The following is a 20,006-nucleotide window of genomic DNA, read 5'->3' as shown; positions in this document are numbered from 1 at the left end:
TTTCAACCTCTCTTATTTGTGCCACAGCCAATGATATAAGTGCACCCTTGAAAGTATATCTTGCAGGAGAAAATCATCTATCATGTCTGTTAATGCAAAAATAAAAACAAAAAAAACACTAGTCTGATCACTTTAGAAATTTTCAGGCCTGAGAATCTAGGATTCCCCCTCTGGGGAGGCTGGCATAGCTTCAGTCAGGAGAAATTGGTTGGTGACAACTGGCAGAGGTTTGGGAAAGACGTAGCTGGTGTCTGGAATGAGGAGAGTCTGGCCTCATGTGAGTTCTCAAGAGCAAAAGGTGGGACCTGGGTGAGTAAATGAACAAACCATGGTAGAGATAGAAATTGGAATTTGGTCACATGGAAGAAAACAAGAGACTAACTTTTGGAACTAGGGTTCAACGAAACCAAGACTCCCTCACGGTCTTGATCCAGCCAGCCTTTCCAAGTGTCGTCCCCACCCCATCCCTGTCAACACCCAACTGTGTGCACTTCCTTGAACACGTGGAGCCTTCTCCTTGCACACGCTGCCCCCTCTGCCTGGAAAGCCACTCCCTCCCTGTCTACCTGGGGTCCACAGGGCTTTCCTCCAGACAGAGCTCACACAGCAGCTCCTCTGTGAAGTCTTCCCAGCTCTCTCCAGGCAGGTTGGGCACTTGGTCCTCTGTGTTGCAACAGCATACTCCACATAAGGATTACCTTAAATCGTTGTTCTTAAGATGTCTGACCCTCATTAGACCATGAGCCCCTCAAAGCTAAGAACCACACGCTCCATTGATTTTTCAGTCACCAGAGTCTACGTTGTGCCAAGTACATACTTGTGCCTCAGTAGATATTTGACGAATGAACAACGAACGAGTGAATGAGTGAAGGACCAGCAGCACAGCTGAGCACAGCGGATGCTCTGGTGCAGCTTTAGTTCATCAGCAAGAGGAGTGAGCCCTCGTGTGACCTCTGAGTAGCCCCAACTACGGGACTGGGAAATAGTTCTGGGGTAGAGAGAGAGCCAGGCCTGCCATTAGAAGGATTCTCGTATTTTTCTGAAATCCTCTGGAGTTCTGGCACAATGTTTTGCCTAGTTTGTACTCTACGCCTGTGTATTTGTTCAGATGATTAAACAAGTATATGAATAAATGAATGAAAACCCATGTCCTCAAGTGCAGATTGTTTTTCTTGAGTCTTGAGTCTGGATGCCTACAAGGATCTGGTCCCTCCTCTGCTGCCAAGCCTTACCTACCTTCCTTCCTGAGACTTCCTCTCTCCTCTGGTCAGTGTGGTCAGACCCGGGCAGGGGGTGGGGTGATGTAGATGGAATGACTTCACCCGTCCGTCCATCCATGCAGGTGGCTCCCCTTCCCACTCACTGCTCCACCGCCCACACCGCTGTCGACCTTCCCAACCAGAGGAGACCTGCTGTTCAGGGAAAGGTCTATCTTTCAAGATTCCCCTGCTCGAGGCTCAGGTCCCACCCACAGAAGTTCATTCATGTCCCCAGGCATTGCTTTTGCTATTTTCTCACTTGTAACAACCCTTCTTTCCTTTGCCTATTTTAAAAAAATTTTTTATCCTCCCAGGAAGAGACCTATCTACATATAGCCCATGCGAACTTAGCACCTGTCATATGCACTCCCCCTCACCCCCCGCCACCCCCACCCAGTGCTCAGCCAGAAGGACACCAAGACTGAGACACACTCTGGCTCTGTTGTCCCAGCTCATACTGGCCGCTCTGCCTCCAGACTTGGGTTTATCGTCACCCTGCCTCACTAGGACTTAATTAGCCCCGATTTCTTTATAGTGTTAACTTTTCCCCCAAGACGCTGCAGACTCGACTTCTTGGAAAGCTACCACAGCAACTGTCTCCACGCTAGACTCATACAAGGCACAATGAATATGTCACCGAGTTGGAGGGGGTGGTTTTCATGGCTTGACATAACTCGGAAAACTTCTAGATCACATGCTTTTCTTGGATTGAAGATGGGATAGGACCCTTTCTACTTTAACTTTCTCATTAAAGAAAAGAAAAACCCTAAATGTTCAGAATTTTGAACAGGAATTAGAATCATCTCATTTTGTCAATCTTTTTCAATGTATGATATTATCGTTTGCACACTTTCTCTTCCAGAAAACTTGGACTGTGTGACATGTTTAAACTGGTTTCCTTTTCCTTCTTTGTGCCTGGGTCCAGTTGTACATTTGGGTTGGTTTTTATGTCAGTGAGTAGAAAGACATGAGGAAAACAAGCTGGACCCTGTAATTCAGAAAACACACTTTCTGGACCGAAAGGCATGTACCACCAGCTACCAGTAAATTTTTCCTTTTCTGTGCACCTGATGCTTTTTGTCTGGGAAGCACTCCTCTCCTCAAAGGAAAAAAAAAAAAGAAAACTAAAATATAAGCCACCATTAGGGGTATAAAAAAGATCGTAGATAGCTGGAAAACGGATTATGCAGAGCAACAGGATAAAATAACCCACAGCACCAAAAACCTGGGCTGCCAGGGATCAATTACCACTGTGTCCGTAATGATCTTCTTACATCAAAAGCCCTTTCAAGACATAGCAACATACCTGCCCTGAAAAGACTCTTGAACCCGAGGATAATGTAATCATCAATACTATATCCTTTCTCCTTTGTGAGCACTTTCGAAAAAGCCCAGTGGAGTTGTGACTCTGGTATTAAGTTTCATTTTAAACAATACCTTGAAACCATAATGCACTCTTCCCCCTGAAAAGTGAAATATTTACCACCACAGTGCGTACACCTGGTACGTCTGGTTGCAAATGGAATAAATCCGTGATTTTCTTTCCCGTGCCTTCTCCCTTCTAGCCTGGCCGAGTCAGTTGCAAATCAGCTGAACTTACCCGGCTTTTCGGTTTTGTTTCAGGATCTGGTATTTGTTTGTGCTTTATCTTCCCCTACCTCTTCATAAAAAGAGTAAACCAGTCTGCCTGTGAGAGTATTGACTGGGCTAAGAATGCGGGATTGTGTTGCAAAGGAGCTCAGGCCTGCAATGTTATCACTCAGCAGGACTGGGTCCCATCAGAAGGCACATGGTGTGCCATGACGTAGCTGGTCTTCTGCCACAAAAGCAGACTTTTCTCTGTGAATTAGACGAACCACACAAAAGGCAACAATAGCTAGCATAAACACCATTTAATACTATTCACAGGCTATTGAAGAGATGGGCGTTGACGAAGAATTGCAGCAAAGCCAGGACATTGTGGTCACATGAAAGGAGGCCTCGTGAACAGGAAGCATCATTGGAGCGGGCTGACAGTAACCATATAACGGCAGGATTGTGGGGCTGGCATTTACCCCAAGGGTCTTTACAGTCAGAAAAATAAAGAGAAATTAAAGCATAAGGAATCCTCTTTGTGGGCACTTAAAGCCCATGAAGCAGCACAAGAAGCTATACAATTGTCTTTGCAGGACTCGGCTGTGCTTTAGATAATGATGAAAAGGAAACATTCGGGCTGTGCTCACTTAGAGGATTCTCTGTCCCCCATTGGGAAGACTCATCTGTAAAAACAGATGAAATTTTCACAGCAAAGTGAATAGTTGTCTAAGCTTTCGCCTCATTTTGAAAGAGGAAGAGCTCGCCGCGGCCGGATTAGTCAAACTGCTCACCATTTCTAGATGCCTCTTTTTGCTACACGAGGGTCCAGGGCAGGACAAACCGCATTTTCCTGCAGGTGCATAATGAAAAAGAAAATGAAATAAATTCATGGAAATATAATACCTGTCTTTAAAATATTTATCCCTGTGTCTAATAGGAACTAAGTAATACAGACATTTTAAAGTAAGAATTTAAAGTCCTTTAATTTTGAAGCAAGCCTATACGACAATCATTTTTTGATGCGTATTGAGTTCTAAAAAATGAAGTGTAATGGGTGTGCCAACTACATGCAGGAAGATTAGTGATGAATGCACAAGAAGATTTAGGAAAGGACCCTAGAATGTTCTAGAATGTCACTTTACTGAAGTAGCAATGAGAGCCAGAGTTAGGTGACCAGCCGTAGTCACATAACCAGCAATAGCAGCTCAGCTTAGACCCCAGGTCTCCTAACTCCCTGTCCTACAGTTTCTAATATACAAATTTTTTTTGAATATAGAACTGTTTTTTTACATAAAATAAACTTTTCAGTTGTTTATTTGGCTATTTAACTGTGAACAGGGGCCTAACCTCTCTGTGCCTGTTTGACTATCTGGACAGTGGGGTCAGCCAACCCCATAGGGCTGTTGAGAGGAATTAAATGAGTTAGTCTATGTAAAGTGTTTAGAACAGGATCTCAGATACATGCTATGTCGATGTTTGCTGTTATTAGTATTTATTTATGAAACAGCAGAGTGGGTATGGAAGACCGGACAGGACTAGTTCTCGGGTCTTTTAACTGCAAATCAGAGTTTCTTTTTCAAAAACTATTATGATGTCTCTTAAGATCTTAATAAATGCTCTGTAAGGGAGGGATAAATTAGGAATTTGGGATACACAGATATAAACTACTATATATGAAATAAGCAACAAGGTCCTACTGTACAACACAGGGAACTATATTCAATAGCCTGTAAAAACTATAGTGGAAAAGAATCTGAAAAAGAATATATATATTATATATGTGAATATATATATGTAACCGAATCAGTTTCTTTACACCAGAAACTAACACAACATTGTAAATCAACTATGCTTCAATAAAAAAAATTTTTTTTAATTACTCTGTAAGATCAGTGAAACTGCCCGGTGTCACAGACAATAGGCTCCTGGTAGAAGATGACTGTTTATATTAAATTCTCCTTTCCTTAGAGCTGTGGTTCTCACATTTTAGTGTGAACTAAAAATATTAAATTTAAAATTAAAAAAATAAAGAAGAGTGTGTGTGGCGGGGGGCGGGGGTGTCTTTTACCAACAGATTCCAATTCCGCAGGTCTCATACGGGGCCCAGGAAACTGTATCTTAAAAAACGCACTGCCCTCCCCCATAGATGATTCTCCAAGCAGGCTATCCAAAGACCACATTTTGAGAAAAATTACGCTAGAGCGTAATTCCTTCTTTCTCCCCACTTCCGCCTTCTGGTGGGTGCCCATTTAATTTTTTCATTTGTACTTTGGGTCATCTGTTGCCAGTTAGCTTGATTTGCCAGCACTGATGCTAATAAAAAGGATTCTTTTTTTTTTTTCAAGAGATGATATTATTATCATCGACCCCCCTTTTTTTAAATGGAGGTACATGAGGCTTGAACCCAGGACCTAAGCACGTCCTCTACCACTGGACTATTCCCACCCCCAAGGGGTTCTTTCATACCAGTAAAAATTAACTAGCAAAGCGAGTTCTGCAGGAGCTGGACCTATGTAACCATCTCAAAGTCCCCAAATCTAACTCTAGCCAATCACCTTGCCAACGTAAGCGCAGTGAGCATGTGACAGAAGTGTCACAGGTCATCGCCGCGGCCTCCACAGAGGAAGAGCTCCATTAAACACATGCCCCACTGAATGGTAAGTGGATCAGCATCAGACGTGCACCTATTCATCTACTGATCATCTATCTGAGAACTATGGTTCTGGAAAGGGGACATTTAAACTAAACAAGCCACAATACCTTCAACCTTCAGGCAGGCTGTAATCTAGTAGGGAAAGTAAAACAAACACACACTTATCTTTGAATAAAAGACATTTTATGGCATCCAGGTTGTTCTGCCTCTAGTTTAGCTGTTGATTTCTACCCTTGTTCTCCCCGAACTTGCTTAAAGTAACACAGGGATCAGATAACGGCAGAAAAGCCAGAGCCAGGAAGGTAAAGTAGGAAGAGGCCATCTGCTGGCAGTTTTCTTCCTGTCCACACCTCCTTCCCTGTTTGTGTTTACTTGATTCCTCTGCGCCTCCTGAAAACTTCGTGTACACACACCGTTGCTGTATCACTTTAGCCCCATCCCAAAAGTGTGCTGAGTGAGCATCTTGTGCCAGGTACCGTGTGCTGCCGTGGTAAGGGGAAAGCAACGCAGGCAGACAGAGCATCCTCTTTATAAGATGATTCGTTAGTGTCTTCTCTCTGCCCCAGACAGTTTATAAGACCCTTAGAATAACAACATCATTTAATCTGTGCCATAAGCCCAATACCATTATTATCCCATTTATAATGAAGGCACTGAGGCCGGGGGAGGTGATACAGTTTCCCAGCATCACACAGCTGCTGTAAGTGAGAAAAGAGTGAAGCCCAGTCTGATTCTAAAGTTCTCAGTCTTCACTTCTCCGCAGGTTTGAACCTCATATTTTCTGTGTCTCTGCCAGATGCCAGGTACAGTGCCAGACAGAAATTATGTTAATTCATTGTAATGAGTTCTGTAATGACAGTGCATGAACTGATAATAAAACAGTGGTTCTCGACTGGAGGCAACTCTGTGACCCTCATCCAGTGGGGATATCTGTTAATGTTTGGAAACATTTTGTTAGGAGCAGAGAATGCGTGGACGGGGACAGGGACAATGAACCTGCAGAGGTGGCCTTCAAGCTTTATCTTCTGAGACTAGTTTGCAGTGTCTGACACTGCCAACCTCCCCTTGTCCTTGGAATGCTCATCTTCTCGGTTTCCATAGCAGCGAGCCTCATGGATCTCTCACTACCACTTCTTGAACTCTGCTAGGGCCCCCAAAGTGCGGTTCTTCAAGACCACCCAGACCCTCTTCTCATTTGTTTCCTCACTCTGCCCCTTTGGAAATCTCATCTGTCTATTTATTATCTCTCTTAATCATGCCCCAATACAATAAATAGTTCTTGCTCTATATTTCCTCCCACTGTCCAGTTCCCTATCTCCTTGGAGAGACAGACCAGCGCCTCCAGCTGAGAAATGCAGTGAATTGCAGAGCTCTGACTCCACCCTTTGCCATCTGAGTGGCCCCAGGCATGGTGCTTATGGCCCCTGAGCTTCAATTAGTCCATGTTAAATGAGACCATGGGCATCAAATGACTATTAGAGGTAGTAGAATGGCCGGCCATAACAAATTTTGAAGAGGATAAGGGGAAACTGAAACATTCATATATTGCTCGTAGAAATGTAAGATGGTACAGCCACTTTGGGAAGACAGTTTGACAATTTTATAAAAAGTTATACATAAATTTATAATATGACCCAGAAATTTTACTCCTCAGTATCCTCCCAAAAGAAATGAAAAAATACACCCCTACAAAGACTTGTATATGAATGTTTTTAGCAGCTTTATTCACAGTAACCCCAAAATGGAAACAACATAAATATCCATAAATTGGTGAGTGGATTTTTTTAAATGTGATACACCATACAATGAAATACCATTCCACAATGAAAAAGAAAGAAGTATCTGCTACAACACTGATGAACCTCAGAAACATTACACCAAGTGAAAGAAACTAAATTCAAAAGACTACATACATATTGTGTGGTTCCAGTTGTATGAAATGTCCCAAAATGGAAAATCCATTGAGACAAAATGCAGATTAGTGGTGGCCTGGGGTTTGGGGGGTAGGAGCAGAGATAGACTGCAAATACCCAAGGGATCCTTTAGGATTGATGGAAATATCCTACAACTAGAATATAGTGATGTGTGCACAATTCTGATTTACCAAAAATCATTGTTTATACATTTAGAATGGGTGGATTTTATGTTATAAAAATTATATATGCATTTTTGGAATGATATTATTGATAGTTTTACCTTCTGGATAATGCTCATACTTGATGCTTCTCTATTAGCTAGTATTGCTCGCCATCTAAAATAAGATAAGATAGCCCTAGAAGTTGAACATGAGCCACTCTTTGAGAATGAGCACATAAGAATCAGGAGACAATGAGTTTGTCCAAGGAGGCTGAGAGATAATCAAGCATGACTCAGAGGCATGATTGTAGCCTTCCTTCCAAAGCTGTAATCTCATCACTTGCAGTTTATACATCAGTCTTTCATGAGTTTGGTTTCCATCCTGCAATAATTGTAGGTTAAATCCTACAATAACTGTCCAACTCTGAGCCCCATAGCAAGGTTCATTTGGTTTGCTAATAAACCTTAGCTCAGTTCTTGCTTAAATCATTACAATTTCTCAATTATTAGCATAAAACTGAGACTTTAACACATGATTATACCTAGAATTTTAATAATGTTCAAAGTTACAGCTAATAACAGACAATAGAATTGACTATTATTGTCTATAATCTGTTCTGATTGTAATATGAGAGGCCACTTAACCTCTAAATCAAGAATAATTCTAATTTTGTGAACTTTGAAATCAACTCAGTAAATGTAAAATAATTATATTCACGACATAAGGAATTTATTTTAAATACAATCAGAAACCAAATATATGCACAAACTTAGGACCATATTCACAGTTTATAGCAAATTAAAGAAGATTAATAAAATATTCCAGGCAACTTTTTAAAGAATCCAAGATTCAAATAATTACTTGGCTTGTTCTTGGTATTTAATTATTTAGTGCAAAGTCCTTGAATTGGTTTATCCTCATGAATGGGATACACTAGACATAGGTTTTCATTTTGTTGATCAAATTACTGCAACTTTGATTACAAATCATCATAGCGTCATACAGTTAACACTGACTGTCCAGTTGGTGAAACTGGCAATTGTGTCCCTTGATCTGAGCCTTATAACAGCCCTGAAAAAGAGGATGTTTGCTTTTTCCCTGCCCCTGCTGTGGAGGGATGCAGTGGGCTGAGTAAAAGAGGCAGAAGAGTGGGGCACTGGCTTTTGGGGGGAGTTTATCATGACAGGAGCCTCCAGATGGGCAGAGCTGGCAGCTTTCTTGAGGCTGGTGTGAACTGTATGATCTCATGCCTTCCTGAGCCGGGGACAGCACAGAGGGGCTTTATTTGCACTGCACCTGCCTGTAGGCAACAGCATTGATTTCTGCTCCCAGAAACCCTCAGTAAGTGGAGCCATTCACTGGCAATGCTGCCTCCCCTGCTTATCACCCGAGAAGAAGGGTATAGGTTCTCTACCTCTCCCGCCTATAACTGGTGGAATTTTTTCTTTATTTTCCTGGGTGTTTATTTTTGTCAGACTCTGTAGAGACCAGAAACCCACACACAGCCCTTAGTTCTGGATCTATGAGAAATGACACAACAGAGTAGTTCATTACTTTTTTAAAAGATGCATTATTAGTCTGCTCCTGCCCACTGACTCATGGTAAATTGCTCATAACCAAAAGAAGCAAGTCGGAAGAAAGCATTAAAACGACAATTTCTCTTCTGTTTTTTGCCAGCCATTTTCTTTTCTTTTTCTTTTCTTTTCTTTCTTTCTTTCTTTTTTTTGTTTCAGTTAATTAACCATAGCAAACGGTCGTAATAAGCCACCAAAACAGAGTAATGGAAAAGACTTTGTAAGATTAGCTTACCCTTGACTTAGTCAAGTTCAGACCTTCCCAGGGGGATAATTTTTTCTTCCCTCTGCAAAGGTCTTTAAGGGAAGAACTTTCCCCCAGACTCACTTCATGCAATTGATCGTGACCAATGCTCCCAACAGGTTCTGTGCCCAGTTGAAACTGGATTTCTTCTTGTAGTTCTGGACGAGTGGAAACGTCCTTCAATCTCTGCCTCTTACATAACCTTCTCACTTTCGAGTGCAGTCAATAATGACTCTTGGCGGCAAAGGGATTCTGAGTTTCCAGCCTTCTGGGTAACTGTTCTTTGATTATTATAAAATCACAGGATTTAAGAATTGGAAGGCACATTAGAGATTACCTGCCCTGGTTTCCCTGCTGTGCAGAAATCTATCTACATATTTCCAACAGCTCCAACCTCTGCTTACACAGTCCTGAAGATGGGGATTTGTGCATCACAGGACAACAGTCTGCTGTAGCTCAGCATGTCAATACATCCCTAAATTAAAATGTCCTTCATTGAGCAAAGATTGCTCCTAGTAACTTCCACTGGGTTCCAAATGGTCTTTCTAGAAAGATACAGACAAGTAGGAACCTCTTTCCCAGAAGAGCCCTTCAGACAGCTGACAATGCTTACGTCCTCCTCCTTCCTCTGCCCTAACTCCACGCTCATAGAAGCAGACATTCTGATAACACACACTTCATCGCCCTTCACCTTCAGATCAGGGAACTGGATTACACTCTAATCTTTAGTGTTGTGGTCCTCATTTGTATCTGCATAGCAATAAAATTGTATAAATATCATAAATCACAGTTTTAAAGTTCTATCTGTAATTTAAGTGCATGAACAACTAAATATAAATATATTAAATAAAGCAAAAAAAAAAATCTTCACTTGAAAAGTAGAAACTCTACAGCAGTTTGTATCAGTCATCTCCAAAATGGGATATACCCAACATAATCCTCTGGGGTACAGGAAGGAAATACAACTTCTACTCATAATTCTTAATCCACAATGTAAGAAAGGAACTAAGCCCTACTAATATTGATTACATGAAGTAATACACGTACATCCTTGCTAAATACACATGCACAGGCTGGGGTGGTACGTGCTCAGATTCCCTTAATTATAGAGACACGCTATCAAATATGTCTGGAGACCTCTGGTTTAAACCATACTCATTACCTATTAATTCACTAATCTAAGTTGCAAATTCCTGTAAGGAAAGTCAAACACTAGTGCCTTACACCATCGCAGAGATATTTCACAAAGGAATCTAAGATCATGTCAACAAAAAAAACCAAGAATACATTTTAATGTGTTTTAAACTGTATTAGCTGTTTTAATAACTAAGTCAAATAGATATAGTTTCTCTAAACTTCTCCAAAATAAGGGAAGTGGAAACAAAACTTAGTTAACCTCCTTACAAAACCAGAAGTCTTCAGAGGTGCATTCTGGGTATCCTGTGAGAATTGTTCCCCATGTAGACGTATTTTTGATGTGTTTGTGAGAGGAGGTGAGCCCTGCATCCTTCTATTCCACCATCTCAAAGCACCTCCTCATCAAAAGTGTATTCTAATATCAATTTAATTAAATTAGAAGTCATTAATTTGACTTTTCTATTTTAATGTTATGACATTAACAGTTACTGGAGTCAAGATAATATTTTTTTCTTAGCAACTGTTGGAGATGCTTGTTCGGGGATCACTGTTACCTTTTTGGGAGCCGTGGTGCAAAACTGTTTTGTCCAGGTACATGGTTTATAAATCAGGATATCACAAATTGATGCTATGGGATTTTTCTTTGCAATTGTGAATAAAATATTCGTGTTTTATCTCTTTCTCCATCTTTAAAGTAGGGACAGTGGCACGAAGGTACAAAGACACACCTGATTGAAAAGAAGGAAACAACAGAAAACAAAAACTTAGGAATAAGGGAAATAAACTTAAGAAGTGGGGCAGAGGCTTTATGGAGAGGTGAGCCAGGTACAGTCGTTTGAAAAATATTTCCAGTCTCAATTTGCCAGTGATATTTACATACGGCTGTGGCAGTAACAGACAGCAAATCATCCTCAAAATGGAGCAGGTCACTGTAATATGAAGGGAAAAGAAATACTTCAGAATCACATTAACTATTCAGTGAATTTGCAGCACCTCTTACTTAATGAATAACACACACACACAGAGTGACATCAAAAACCAAAGTGCTGAACAGCTGTATGTTAGTTTTCCTCTGATTTTTAAAAGACAGGCTGTGGTTATTGGAACTGTTGAGTTAGAGATGACGACTGCCCTATTTAGTATGTATTTTAATACATGGTCAGCCACTTCCTTTCTGTGTGTGATGACATGGGCTGTGTTGCTTCTCTCCCCGTTCTCCTTCGATATCTTCCTCAGTGATGATATAAGCAGAGTGGCAGGGCCCACAGACAAAGCAGAACCCTAAGGATGCTAACACACTCAGGAGGACCAGCGAGCTTGGCCATCCTCCTTTTTACCCATTCCCCTCAAAGTCCGACCCACAAACACAGCCCAGTGCCAATGCGTCCGCCGCCCAGAAATTCTTTGATGAAGCTGCCTGATTTGAATCCTAACTAGAAAAACCAAAGGACTCCAGCTCAGACTCCAGAGGAAGATGAATAACAGAAATGCCCTTCTCCCCTGGAAAAAAAAAATCTAATTATATGTGTATAGATTTTTTTTTAAAGGTTGGTACTGAATACTCAGAAATATATTAAAATCATATTTACCCTCAATAGGAAAGTTGAAAGGCAAATGATATTCTGAGACAAAAGGCCAACTCTGAAACTCAGGAGACAGTGACAGCTACAAAATGCAGGCATGAGATGAGAGGGTTTCCGTAAATGCTGACAACGTCTTCCTCATCTGACGTGTAGGGAGAGTTCAGAACGTGAAAATCATCATCCATTCACTGTTCCCTTCTGAGCATCTTCTCAGTAAGAGGAAGCTCCTTTTCTCACCTTGAGCTTAATAAAAAATCTTTTTGAACATGAGGGTCTTTCTGTTGGTGGTGATGGTTATGGATTGGCTACAAATCTGCCTTAAAGAATTCAACAGTTGCTAGTATACTGGCATTTACTAAAACTAATAGAAATAGTAATACAGGAAGGTAATACAGCTTAATCCTAAGAGCATGAACCTTGGACTCAGAAAGGCCTGGCTTTGCTTCCTGGGTCCATTTTTATAAGCTGCGTGACAAGGGCAAATTATTTAAATCCTCTCAGCCTCAATACTGCACTCATAAAATGGGATCACAATACCTATGACCCAAATTCAATCTAAAGGGAGGTTTGAATTAGATGTGAAAATGTGTGTGTAAATAACATAAGTTCTCAGTAAACAGTCACTTTGAGTAACACCATAAATTCATAGCAATTGTTTCATATTCAAGTTAAGATGATAAGGGAACTATCTTATAGTCAAACTAGAATTGTTTCCTAGTCCTCTACTCTGAACAAATGTGTTATATGCATTCTATCAAAACTCCGGACCAGTTGTGGGATTTTAATTTGTAAATATTTGTCATATTGTAATTTTCTGGAGAATCTAAAAGGAAAAATAGTCTTTTAAATTCCACTTATAACCATGTCTTGCTTTTAGCCCTCCTCTAGTCTCCTATGGGGCCATTACACAGGTTTTTTCAAAATGTGATTTAAAAAAAAAAAAAAAGAATGAACAGGTATCTATGAATATCTTACAGTTCTTCCTGTTCTCATTCAAACTGTAAGTCTACTGGATACATGCATAATTTTTTTTAACTGGCCAGAGAAATACTTATTGATATGGGTCAATGTCTGTGAGATTTTATAAATATAGGTCCCAGCAAAGCAGTCCTCAAATTTAAATGCTAGAGGCATAATATCAAGAAGACATATTGCTACCAACTTTAAAAATAAATATCTTGATTGTGCAATTTCCACATCTCAGGACACTATTAATTTAGATTCCACAGTTTAGACTACTTAGACTCACATCTACTAAGGCAGGCAGAGAAGGTTCATTGAAAACAAAAAGGATTCCTAAAGATAAGCAATTGGCACCACATGATGCTGAAGTAAAGCCCATGATACCTGTATTTTGATGCCTGGTCTTGTGTAACTAATTACACTAAAACTTAGCAGCTTAAAACGATAAGCATTTGATTCCACAATTTCAGTGGGCAGAATTCTGGGAGCAGCTTAGCTGGAAGATCCCAGCTCAAGAATCACTTCTGTTGGTACAAGCTATCAACCAGGGCAGCTATCTCATCTGAAGGCTTCACTGGGAGAAGATCCCCTTCCAAGCTCACTCATGGACTTCTTGGTGGACCTCTAGTCCTCACCGGCTGTTACAAAGATTTTAGTTTTCCTCTTTGTGGGCCTCTCCAAAGGACAGCTTACAATATGGCAGTTGGCTTCCCCCACAGTAAGTGAAAAGAGAGAAAGAGAGAAAGAAAGATTGAGAATGAGCCCAGCTCTGAAGCCACTGTCTTTCAAAACCTAATCCAGGAGATGACATGTCACCACTTCTCCATATCCTATTGGCCACACAGACAATTCTGGTACCGTGTGGGTGGAGATGACACAAAGAGCCCATCTTACTCAGGGGAGAAGGAGGAATAATGTGAAGGGTGATGTCAAGACAATAGGGGAAGTGAGGGGAGCCCAAGCATATGGCTGGCAGCATTTTGAACTAACTGCGTCTGGAAGGCGATCTGTGGGCTAGGGGAGGGTATAGCTCAACTGGAAGGTGATCAGTTGTGGTTTTTTGAGTATCTGAAGCTGAGTCTCAGTAAGGCTGTTTCATTTCCTAGGCTATTGCTTCTGTCTTCCAAGCAATTTGCTAGAGTAATGAACTTGTAGATAGAGCATATTTAGGGCATGCTTTGAACCCCGAGAAGATTAGCCTTTCATAACTTAAACATTTGAGGTCTGGATTATTAAATGAAACTTGAAATCAAATCTGACTGTCCTCAAACTTTTGCTATATCTGTATATTCACTCATTAGGAAGCTAATTAATACTGACCATGTGCCAGGCACTGTGCTAGAGGCTGCTGATGGCAAACAAATAAAGCAGATGTGTCCCCAAGCAGATTTTATGAAGCCCATAGTTAATTCCTCACCTCTACTCCACAAAAATTGTCTCCACTTTTTGCATCATTTGGTAACTTTATTTTCTGCTTCTTGCTATCAAGACTGTGCCTCAATGCTACAAGGAAGTATAGACTTCAAAAGTTAACCAAAAAACCCCTGTCTTCTAGACATGAAAGAAAATGCATAATAGTATTTGGTGCTTTCATGCTGGGTCCAACAGAGCCACCATTCCTTGGAGAAACCCCTTTGGGTCTGTTTTCCTAATACACAATGTATAGGAGACATTAGTCAACCTGGCGATGCCTCAGAATGGACTTTCATTTCCAGAGTCTGTGTTAAGTATGTTTTCTTTCCTCCCTGGCCACAAGAAACAGGCATTGGGAGGAAAATTTCAGTCACTGATAGGAAGTCATAGCTCCTGGCTTGTGGTATGGTTCACCAGAACATTTAGGTTTTCCCAGGACTGGCTTGTTAATGGTTGAATGGACGAAACGCCTGTCAGGAGAAAACCACTTTGTTTTCCATGAATACTTCCACTTTTGTGACCTAGAGCCTTCCCTCAAATCCTGTCTATTTAGGAAGAATTCGGGGACAATGGATTAATGGCATTAATATTTCCCTCTTCACCTCCTGGAGGGCTGGCATTTTTCAGGAGAAGGTGACATCAGTGTGAAACTCACCCTTCTTAAGCTTTCAGAAACATGTCTTCTTATTTAAAGATTAGATTATCCTTCTTCCATTGTTTTCCATTAGATTTTGTTTCCTTTCTCTTTTTGGGGGAAGGCCAGCTCACTATTTTTAAAAGGTGATGGACCATGTCAGGATTTAGAGAGTGAAAGGAAAGAGATTGGTTTGGATTTTCTCACTCTCTTTGTGTGCCCTCAAGCTCAATAAACTTCGAATGGTGACTGCAGGTATAGGGGCAAAGGAAAGCTTTTGTATCCTTAGAAAACCTAGGTTTCAGTTGGATTATGGAGGTAGTCAAGAGATAGGGGAAAAAGTTCAAATAGCATTTTGACTACTTTCCATGTCAATGACTATGTATCAACCATATTCTATGGCTATGAGAATCAGCATGTTTAAATATTGATATAAAAAATTTTAAGGACACAATATAAGTTATCAAAAAATTGGATGAGTTTGTTGTAATGAATACAGGACTGTATGTAGTTTATATTCAAGTTTATGAATTTTTGTGAATACTGAATAACTTGTCAGAATGGTACTAAAACTCCATGTGAAAGAATCAGTCCAAACTGTTAATCTGCCTGATACATCTTTTTGTGATTTGTTTTTTAAAGACTCTAAGCGAAAAATTTTAAGCTCATTTCAGCACAACTATTTAGATTCATTCGGACTTGGCTGTATTCATTTATTGTGTAGAGCTAATGTCACCTTTCTTTAGAGAAATTTACAAAATAACAGTGTATCTAAAGCAAGCGGTAAGAGACGTGCAATTTTCATTGCAGGTTTGTATAACAAGAGGGAATTTCTTTGGTCTATGCTTAAAGTACAAAATTAAGTCACAGTCATCGGTCAATATTTATCAGCATATATGCCTCCCCAGTTTCTTTCTCAATAAATATGTGTTACAAGAGTAGAATTGCCTGTAGCCACTGGAGGGTTAAATATTAATTTACTAAAACTTTCTCATTTCAACCACTTGACTTTCAGAGAAGTGGGGGATTTTTGTGAGGGAGTCAAATCAGGGAATTAATAGCCTTGAATTCACAGCCAATCACGAAGCTGGTTCACCTTTTTCACAGTTATTTTGCACTCTTCACTTCCAAGTAGTTAGCCTAGCACTCTCTTTCCTCTACCAGACAATGGTGCATAACAGAAATGACTGAGAAAAAAATAGATATTCTGTGCTTTAGGAACTGAAGACAACACATCTAGCCCAAATTAAGGAATGACTGGATGAGGTATGGTACTATCACCTTTTAGGTGTGAGACTCTCCAATTTGGAGAAATAAATGCTGTGTAATAATCTCTCAGCAGATAGCCAGCACTACCCATCCCTCTTTCTCTTCATGTCTTTTTGTTTGGGTCCACATATGGATAATGGGAGTATAAATAAATTAACTATGCATAATTACCGAATTCTCCAAACACACTGCGGACTTTACCCAGTGGAAGCAAAAGTAGGCTATACATTGCAGGTTGTCGGTGTAGATGGTAGATAGGCATCATCTATTGTAAATCTATTCCCACAGCAGGATTAAGTGAATTCAAATTCAAATGATGCATCCATAATATGTCGTCTAATGTGAAGCATTGTAAATTTCATTGCAAAAATGGAACAATGCTTTAAATATAGGATATTTGTCAGAATTATACGAACCACAAGGTGCATGTAGATACCAAAAGATAATGAATTTAGAGAATATGGGATTTATATAACTTTAAATTTTGTGATTGGGTATTTTTGTTATTTGGCTAGAGGTATTAATTTAATTAAAGGCACGAGAGGACTTTCTCCCAATACCCAGAGAGGACTATTTGCATTTTAGAAAATTATCACAGCTTGTTATATAATTGCAGCCACTGGGGCTGGATGCCTTCAACAATGCCCCAAGTTTTCTTCTCTCTACTGCTTCTCTAATGGTAATACACTTCCTTTCACAGCTTCCCAGCATATTGCTTCCTATAACTCACATCTTCCCATAAGAAGCAAGTCTATGGACTCATTAATACCAAACTTACAGAGAGAGTTCACTACATATTGATCTAATTAAATATTTTTGAGTCGGGACAACAATAATAATGGGATTAATTATTGTAATTTGTGCAGCTGAAGTATATACATAAATAGGTAATCTTTATTTTTTAATATTGCCAGTGGAAAATGAATTTCAGACATTAGGACCTGGGAGAGCCGGAGCTACAGCTGCTGAGTGAGTGCCCCTCCCATGGTTCTGGCCAGCAGCCCCGACATCCTTGCACAAAGTAATCACAGATCACAGCATTTAATCACTGAAAACAAGCACTCCAGAGGACAGCAGTGTCAATATCCCACTCTCTCATTATCTGTTTGGATTGCACATCCACACTGTCAGATAAACAGAGTGGAAAATTAAGATTAAAAATATGGTAATTTCATTTCAGGCAGCAGGCACCACTCACTGCCCCTATTATGCTATTGATTACCTCTGAATTCAATTTTTCTTTCAATGCAAACTTTAATCTGTTTGCTACCCAGCAATTCAACTCCCCAAGGGCTATTTGAGAGTAAGTAACCATTTAATCTGATGCTAACTGAAAAATCACCGTCCTTAATGAATTGTGTAAATCATTCAGCTCTAAAGCACCTTTGACTTCTATTTCATTTTTTATTTTCTACTCAATATAGGAAAGGATCGGCGTGTGAATAATTACAAAGTAGCAAGTATTTTTACATAGAGCAAATATGATAAAAACCCTATTATAGTGGGGCATGTGTAATGAACAGTACTTTTTAATTTCAAAATAGCTATTCATTAAAAAAGAATGGAAGATTAAAAAGAGAGGCTCAAAGCTCAAGGTAAAAGTTGATAGACATTGTAATTACATGGTTAATTTCAAAGATTTATATGCTGTTATGATTTAAAAGGAATTTTTATGACCTGACATTTTCATTTGAGAAGATTTTTTATTTAAAATTAATCTTTGAGCTCCTATTCTTAATTATTTCTTGGCAAGCGATAAATGGGAATACCAAAAAATGCCCTATATCAAATTTTAAGCAGAATAAATGCATGCGAATTTTCGAACAGCAATAAAGTGGTTTTTACTTCTTTGAATTGCTTTACATTGAAATCCCCAGTCGGAGGAATTTGTGGGGGAGAGCTGGAAATTATTGGCCCATTTAAGGGCGCAGCAATCTTAACTGCATTGCAGCGTTTATGACATTTCAAAATACCAAATTGGAGAGGGGTTTTTTTTTTTTCTTGCTCCGGCGATTTGATTGTCTTTCAAGTCAGTGTTAGGAGTTTTCAACAGGTCTTTTTCCCTGATCGTCCCAGACCCGAGGGCTCCCTCGGAGCGAGGGTGGGGGGTTGAGAGAGAGCTCGGAGCGGGAGCGGGAGCCGGAGCCGGCAATCGCCCGCTCCTGGTGGCAGCTCCGCCGAGACCCGGGCGCCGGGGCGGCCCAGCGCTCTGTCATTTAGCCGCTCCCTGCAGACTGATGACACTGCGCTTCCCAATGGCGAGCCCCACAAAGTGTAGGGCCGCGGGGACAACGCGGTGGGGTCCTAATTACCCAGCCTAAGGGGCACCCGCAGAGGGTGGCGCCCGGGGCGGAGCGCGGGCTGGGGTCTCTGCAGCCCACTTACCCACCCCTGCCTCCGCGGGGTCCCAGCCAGGGCGCTCCTCACACCCGCGGCCTCGCTGCGGGCCATCCCGGCTGCCAGCTGGCCGCTCCGGAAGTTTGCGGGTGAGGGCATCCCCCTCTCCTTTCGGCGTTTCCACGCTCCACCAGGGCAGGGGGACTTGCAGGCCCTGCTTCCCCATCGTCACCTCCACTCCTGTTCCTCCGCAGATGTGGGGAACGGTCCCTGGCTCCCCCTTCTGCCGTCGCCCCAACACTGCGCGGTCTCTCTCGGGGGGTGGGGGTCCCGGGCCCTTGAGGTGGTACCTTGAAGGAAACCAGGGCAGGGTGCCTAGTGGGGGACCGCCATTGGAGAGCAGAAGGAAGCTAGGAGCGGGCAGCAATTGCATCCTCGAGTCCCAAGACGAGCGAGGTTGTCCCCTCCCCAGGCGAAAGGGGGACCCCGCGGGGACGCCGGCACGCAGACCCCGCAACTCCCCCGGGCGCGGGGAAGAGGTAGGGGCGGTGCGGGGTGTGCGCAGCTCCCTCCGGTCCTAGCCCGCGGGCAGGGGCTGCGTTTATTAGCCGCGCATCCGCCTCCGCCGCCCCATTGGCCTTTCGCGCAGAGCTCGGGCTGCAGCGGCCGCCGTGCGCCCCAGGGCGGCTCTGTGGCCGGTCTCCGGACACTGCCGAGGTTTCCCTCCCTGCGCTCCGCGGCCTGCAGGCAGGTGTCTTCCAGCCCCGGCTCTGCGGGTCTGCGTTCAGGGGCCCGCATCTTCACCGTGGCACTGCCTTCTCTGCATTTCACTTCCCCGGGGGAGGACGGGAGAGAGGGAGGAATGAAAGACCAGAACGAGCGCCTAAACCAGGAAGTCATTTCAGCTCAGGCTGAGATGCCCTTTGGCTCTGACTCCGGGTAACTTCAGACAAGCCTGCCCAAAGCTCGGGGCCCGGGAGGAGTGCTGGGGTGGAATGCACAAAAGTCAGTTGTGCCGGCCGAAAACGGAGGGTGAAACTCTATCTTGCACCCTGCCCTTGCTCTGAAATTCTGAACTCGAGCTGGTGGGTGTTATTTCAGGTCAGCCAGGGTTCTGACAAGGCAGGAGGGTAAACTTCTCGCTTGGTGCGTCTCACGTCTTCAACCTTAATGTACAAACCATTTTACCCCACAGGATGGTCTGGGCCCCAGATCAAAACCCTGTCATTTGCTCCATGGATTTCCACTTGCTGGGAGGTGTAACAACTCTGTAGGCTTGGTTTTAATT

General features: G+C 41.9%; 1 protein-coding gene across 1 annotated transcript; it reads right to left on the bottom strand.

The window, feature by feature from the left end:
- Nucleotides 1-562: 562 nt before the first annotated feature.
- LOC116668469 lies at nt 563-19,581 on the bottom strand. The gene is made up of 3 exons (XM_032496010.1): nt 18,767-19,581; nt 11,305-11,448; nt 563-663 (listed from the first exon to the last, which is right to left on the bottom strand). The coding sequence occupies exons 1-3, from the start codon at nt 19,149-19,151 to the stop codon at nt 563-565; spliced, it is 630 nt and encodes a 209-aa protein (XP_032351901.1). The 5' UTR covers nt 19,152-19,581.
- Nucleotides 19,582-20,006: the final 425 nt, after the last annotated feature.

Source organism: Camelus ferus, chromosome 14, assembly GCF_009834535.1.
Source record: "Camelus ferus isolate YT-003-E chromosome 14, BCGSAC_Cfer_1.0, whole genome shotgun sequence".
Taxonomy (NCBI): domain Eukaryota; kingdom Metazoa; phylum Chordata; class Mammalia; order Artiodactyla; family Camelidae; genus Camelus; species Camelus ferus.
The sequence above is the reverse complement of the archived record's forward strand: the minus strand, read 5'-3'. Positions and strand labels throughout refer to the sequence as shown.